The 6,299-nt window shown below is 35.7% G+C and overlaps 1 protein-coding gene across 1 annotated transcript; it reads left to right on the forward strand.

Annotated features, from left to right (window-relative positions):
• The first annotated feature begins 2,333 nt into the window (after window positions 1-2,333).
• LOC111880065 (ammonium transporter 1 member 3) lies at window positions 2,334-3,957 on the forward strand. The gene has a single exon (XM_023876476.3). It carries the CDS (start codon window positions 2,415-2,417, stop codon window positions 3,804-3,806), a length of 1,392 nt encoding a protein of 463 aa, XP_023732244.1. The 5' UTR covers window positions 2,334-2,414; the 3' UTR covers window positions 3,807-3,957.
• The last annotated feature ends 2,342 nt before the right edge of the window (window positions 3,958-6,299 follow it).

The raw sequence follows: 6,299 nt of genomic DNA on the forward strand, positions 1-6,299 counted from the left end.
ATTGTAGCTTTGATCTCCTGGAATTAGTTGTTTATAGGATGACACCTTTCGTATGTTGTTAGGGGTAGTAGCCCGTTGCTAGACGCTAACTACTGTCTATATCAGTTTGTAATTAATCTTGTGCAAGTGGGATATTGTTGGATCTATATGCTCAAGAATCATTATTGAGTGATATTGATAATAACATATGATCCTATATGATCACACCTTTATCAAGTTGACACATTTTGTATATTTATTGTTAATATGATTATATGAATAAATAATATCAATTCTTGTATTTAGTTAGTAAATAATTATTGTTTTGTGAAAATAATAATTAAAGATAGTATAACTAGTTATTATATCATATAGTATGATTTCATAAGTCATTTATAAAGTTTTGGACACTTTGGTTAACCATGATTAAGTTAATGAGTTAATGTATCATGGTTAATAAACTAGCAAACACATTTTGTCTTCTTTTGAAGACAATGGCCGAAAATCAACAAGGAATGGGAACTTGTTTGTCAACTTCCCTCCTTTGTCCCCCATGCTTCTAAAAGGCTAGAGTTACTTTATATTATTAAAATGTAAATGCATGTCTTGCATGGAAGTATATAAAAAATGTCTTGCATGAGTTTTTTGCTAGTTTTTTGGCTCTTCCTCCTCCCCCTCTCAAAACCATAAGTATAGAGAGACACTTCTTCTCTTGCTTTTTCTTTTGAAGTTCTTGCAAGTGTTGATGCTTTTGAGTTGTCTCCTTTAATTCTTATTTGATTTAAGTGTTTAAAGGCTTAAGATACTCAAGAATACAATAAAGAACTAGCATTCCAAGTTTCTTATTTTTTATGGTGGATACTTGTAGAAAATATCATTTTCTTTGATATTTTTATCTTCACCGACACCCTAAAACCAAGTGGGTTCAAAAACTCCAAAGGTTGTCATTCTAAAACATTTTATGGTTGTTTTTAAAATCATTCTAACCTCTATAAATGGATCCTAGATGGTTTAGTTTTGTTATAAAATCAAAAATAAACTTGTTATTTTTAAGTTTCTATTGCCCGATTTTTATGAAAAACTACACTTGTTTTTTGTATCAAAACCCATCAGATTCTTGAGATAAAAGAATGCCTTAGAGTGTTTCTAGTGAATGTTTTTTTGGTTGATTGAGTTGTTGGAAAAAAACATCTTGAGATGTTTTAGAAAAATATGTAGAAAGATAGAATAAGTGGATTTAGGTGTGGTGATAAGGTTTGTAAGGTGTTATTTATAAGTAAAAAAGAAAAAAGAATGAACTTTAAAAAATTTAACTGTTCAAAACATATAGAGAGAGAGAGATCTTCATTCTCTTTCTCTAGAGAGAGGGTTCGGCTAGTAGAGTATGCTGGAAAGAAAGAAAAAAACCCATTTAGAGAGAGAGAGATCTTCATTAACGAGGATTTTCAAAATCTAAAGAACTATATTCTACATAAAAAAAAAAAAAAAAAAAACAAAACACACTTTAAATTTTAACTAAACACTAACCCAAGCGTACATGAAGCTAAATAAAAAACAGATCATTGTTTCTCCTTATAAGGTTAGACATGATAAATTTGCATTTCATCAAAAAAAAAAAAAAAAAAAAAAAAAAAAAAAAAAAAAAAAAAAAAAGAACTAGACAAAATCAAACAAAAAACGTTAGAAAACCTTGAACAAATTTTTTCCTAATCTATATAAACGATTTGTGATCACTTACTTCAAATGTAAAGATCGCATAAAGTAGAGTATGCTGGAAAGAAAGAAAAAAACCCATTGTTGAGAATAGGTTGTTTCAGTTTTCTATCGTATGTGGTTTGGTGAGAACAAGAATGGACCAGATCTTGTTTGACTGATGATCGAGATGGGTTAATGGGTTCCAGGGTTAGAATATAACAAAGACGCCGGAGAGTGGTGGTGGCAACAGTTGCAGCGATAAGGGTGGTGGAGTAGATGTTGTGGCGGTGGGACGGGCTTTTGTTAAGGAATTAAGTTTATGAGATATCGAGGGGTAGACGAATTCATGGCTTTTAAAGTTCAAAAATCGTCACTTGTATACATATATAAATTAACGTTTTTCAACTTTCCTGTGTGTATAGCGTTCCAACTTCACAATAGTGGTTTAAATTAGATTTACATGGGTTTTCGGTTTTTCGCCCCTATCAGATTTGATGAGTGAACCACTGAGTTAACCGAGTCAAACAGGCTGAGTTTACCTATCCATAAGCCGATTCAAGTCACTGGCTTAGAATTCTCAAGCTGTCACACAATCCATGGGACCACGGATGTAGCCATTGTTGTTGCTATGTCTTCTACTTGCTGTATTAATAACTTATGCACATTCAATATCATCATATCCTCCTCATATTTCTTACCTTACTGCTTAAACCCACTACTGTGTGCCTGTGTGTGAAACAATGGAGGTTTCATGGGAAACCAGTGTGACAGATTCAATCAATACCATTTACCTTCTCTTTTCAGCCTATTTGGTCTTCATGATGCAACTGGGTTTCGCCATGCTATGTGCGGGCTCGGTCCGAGCCAAGAACGCATTGAACATAATGCTGACAAATGTAGTCGATGCAGTCGTGGGCAGCCTCTCATACTATCTATTCGGGTTCGCATTCGCTTTTGGTGACGGGTCAGGGTCGAACCCATTTATTGGCACTCAATATTTCGCTTTAAAAAACATCCCATCAACATCTTTTGACTATAGCTTCTTTCTTTACCAATGGGCTTTTGCTATAGCGGTTGCGGGTATCACAAGCGGGTCGATCGCTGAACGCACCCAGTTCAGCGCTTACCTTGTTTTTTCATTTTTTCAAACTGGGTTTGTTTACCCTGTTGTGGCCCACTGGGTTTGGTCTTCTACTGGTTGGCTAAACCCAGGGTCAACAACCTTGTTGTTCGGGTCGGGTGCGATTGACTTTGCAGGTAGTGGTGTGGTGCACTTGGTGGGTGGGATTGCCGGGCTATGGGGTGCTTTAATTGAAGGACCACGGGTTGGGCGATTCGATGCTTTCGGGAAGCCTGTTCAAATGCGTGGACATAATGCGACTCTAGTGGTGCTCGGGACATTCTTGTTATGGTTTGGATGGTTTGGGTTCAATCCTGGGTCATTCAACAAGATTCTTGTATCGTATCCCGATAGTTTTGATCAAGGCAACTGGACCGGGGTGGGCCGGACCGCGGTTACAACGACATTAGCAGGGTCGACAGCTGGCATTGTAACCTTGTTTGGTAGACGGTTACTTGTGGGCCATTGGGATGCTCTTGATGTGTGCAATGGTGTGCTCGGTGGGTTTGTGGCAATCACATCGGGTTGCTCGGTGGTCGAGCCATGGGCTGCAATCGTATGTGGGTTTTTTGCGGCTTGTGTTCTAATTGGGCTCAATATTGTAGCCCTAAAGTTGCATTATGATGACCCATTGGAGGCAGCCCAATTGCACGGTGGATGTGGGGCTTGGGGGTTAATTTTCACGGGCTTGTTTGCAAAAGAGGAGTTTGTGGTTCAAACTTATAACTCGGGTAATTTAGGAGTAACTCGGCCCTATGGGCTTTTGTTGGGTGGTGGTTGGGGTTTGATTGGGGCTCAGGTCGTTGAAGTGTTGGTGGTTGTAGGTTGGGTTAGTGTAACCATGGGTCCGTTGTTTTACCTTCTACATTGGTTGAGGATATTGAGGATATCAAGTGATGAGGAGGTTGCTGGGCTTGATATTTCGAGTCATGGTGGTTATGCGTACCATGCACACCCAGAAGAATCGGGTCCACGCTTGTATGGTGAATACCTCAGGCTTCAAGATCAATGATGATTTTATTGAATGGATTCGTATGATTTGATTTGTGTATATTATGTGATGTGTCCTTGTTTGTTTATGTTTATTGTATTCTTTTGTAAATGTTGGCCAATTCTTCTGAATTTGAATATAAGATATTGGAAACTGGCATCGTAAATAAGAATTTCTTTATGTAATAATAATTAGATATAAGACAAATACATGAGGGCTTCTCTGACTTTCTTGAAATAAAGATTGAATCATTTTTAAAACCAACGTTCAAATCTCACCTTTTTTACCCTTTTCTTATCCATCTCAAAAAAATTGACTCTTATGAGGGGTTGGAGGTCTCTTGGTTCGATATCGCCGTGATACAATATAAAACGGAGAGCACTAATGGGTTTCAATATTCTGTGTATCCACAATTAACAATTTCATTGTATAGCCCTATATGTACAAAAATGTTACAGGAAGCAATAAGGAAACAACGATATAAATTGGTAGGGATTAATACAAGGGTAAGATAGGAAAGAATCAATAGGGAAATCAATCCTATAATTTGTGTTCATCATGTACAACTGTCAGTAAAAAAAAAGCAACAAACTCATGATCCAAACAAATCTAAACCATAAAGACCTTAATTCAGATGTCCCCAGTCAGTTGAGTGAGTGCACATCAATTCCCAGATATTAGGCTACGCAGAGTGGCATTCGGTGGTGAGGTTCAACGAATCCGAGGTGAACTCGGAAAACACCATGCCGCCGCCTCGGTAAGGGTTTCTCGACTTCAATACTCGGCAGGTTTCTACTAAGTTCAACATCCACTCTTCTTTTTTTGGAACAACAAATCTATTCTATTCTACTCCTATATAACACCTCAATCTCCACCTATGTCTCTCACGAGACTTGAACCCTCGACCTTTACTCAGGGTCGGTCCTAACATATTTTAGGCTCAGGGCGAAAACCAAAAAAGGGGCCCTTTGTTAAAAAGATTAAATAGGGATAATTACAAAAATTACCATCATAAATATCAGTTTAGTTCTTTATAACTAATTTTTGAGCCGTTTGTAGCAATAATCATAATCCAAAATGGTTCCATTTTGAACTTTTTCGGACAAACTTTATGCTACATTAAAAGTATTTTTCTAAAAAATATATATTTTTTGTATTTTGAATAGAAAAAAACTATTCTGAAAATTAAAAGACAAGTCCAAATTCAGTGAACATTCCAAATTAAAAAGTTGAGAAATGTTTTTAAAAAATATTTTATGCAAATGTGAAAATAAATACATGTTATATACCAACACAATCTTAATTGTTCATTTTTTATTTTTTTTTAACCGGCAAATTTAATCTACTCCTAAGCTAACAACACCTATTACACCTATGTTCACGACGAGACTTGAACCCTCGACCTCAAAGAGGGAATACACCACCTGATACCGCTGGGCTACAAGCCCTTTAGTAAACCCATAAAACTTGAGTCATTTAAGTCATTTGAGTATATCTTCCATCACAATTTGGTTATTTTTATTTTTATGATTATCTCTTAACTTTTAAAATATATTTAATGCCAAAGTTTAAATTTAGGTCTTCTAACAAGAAGTAAATTTTTAACAAATAAACTTAAATATAGAAATTTAATTGACAGAAGTTGTATAAAACACCTAAAAATCAACAAATCTTAAGTTGTTAAACTATAATTAATTTTATATTTGATCTTGTTTAAAAATTGATATTAATTTAAAAAAATACTCCACTATTAGAGACCTTCTCTTTAAAGTGGAAGGCACCGCTTCTCTCAACCACATGAGCTACACTTAAATTGATGATTATTATTTAAAACGGTATATAAAACAAATTTTGAAGTGCTTAAATATAAAATTTTAAATTATTGTTGCACGGATTCGAACATGAAACATTCAAAAAAACAAAAACACGATGCTGCCATTTCCTCTACGGTGTATTTATATACTTCTAGTGTGTGATTAATATATACCTATATATTTTAATACAAATAAATTCATAAATATTGGGGCCCCTAGCCGTCGTTGGGCCCGGGGCCATCGCCCAGCTTTCCCTACCTATGGGCCGGCCCTGCCTTCACTCAATGAGATAACGGCTCATTTTTTTTTAAATAACTATAAATACATCCATCACTCATTCACATACCACATCAAAACCTTCTTCTTCACTCTCTCTCTAAAAATGTTATCTTCATCTTCTTCATCGCTGGGATTTTTTTAGGTGTTGCTCAAATCGACCATAAAGGTCATTCAAGAGGTTGAACAATAGATAAAAGAACTACGTCAACAAAATACTGAAAATGCTCTTCAAAAAAAAAAAGTTCATACAAAGAAATCGTGAAGTTGCTCATCAACGCCTCGTGCAAGATTATTTTAAAGAACACGTGACTTTTCAGGGATATTATTTTCGTCGTTGGTTTTGTACGCACAAACATACGTTTCATCGTATAGTCAACGACATCGCGACAACGTGTACATATTTCCAACAATGTGTAGAGGC

The sequence above is a fragment of the Lactuca sativa genome, chromosome 9 (genome assembly GCF_002870075.4).
Source record: "Lactuca sativa cultivar Salinas chromosome 9, Lsat_Salinas_v11, whole genome shotgun sequence".
In the NCBI taxonomy this organism is placed as follows: domain Eukaryota; kingdom Viridiplantae; phylum Streptophyta; class Magnoliopsida; order Asterales; family Asteraceae; genus Lactuca; species Lactuca sativa.

Excerpts from the sequence above, each read along its gene's own strand:
- LOC111880065 (XM_023876476.3), top strand. The coding sequence starts at position 2,415 with ATGGAGGTTTCATGGGAAACCAGTGTGACAGATTCAATCAATACCATT.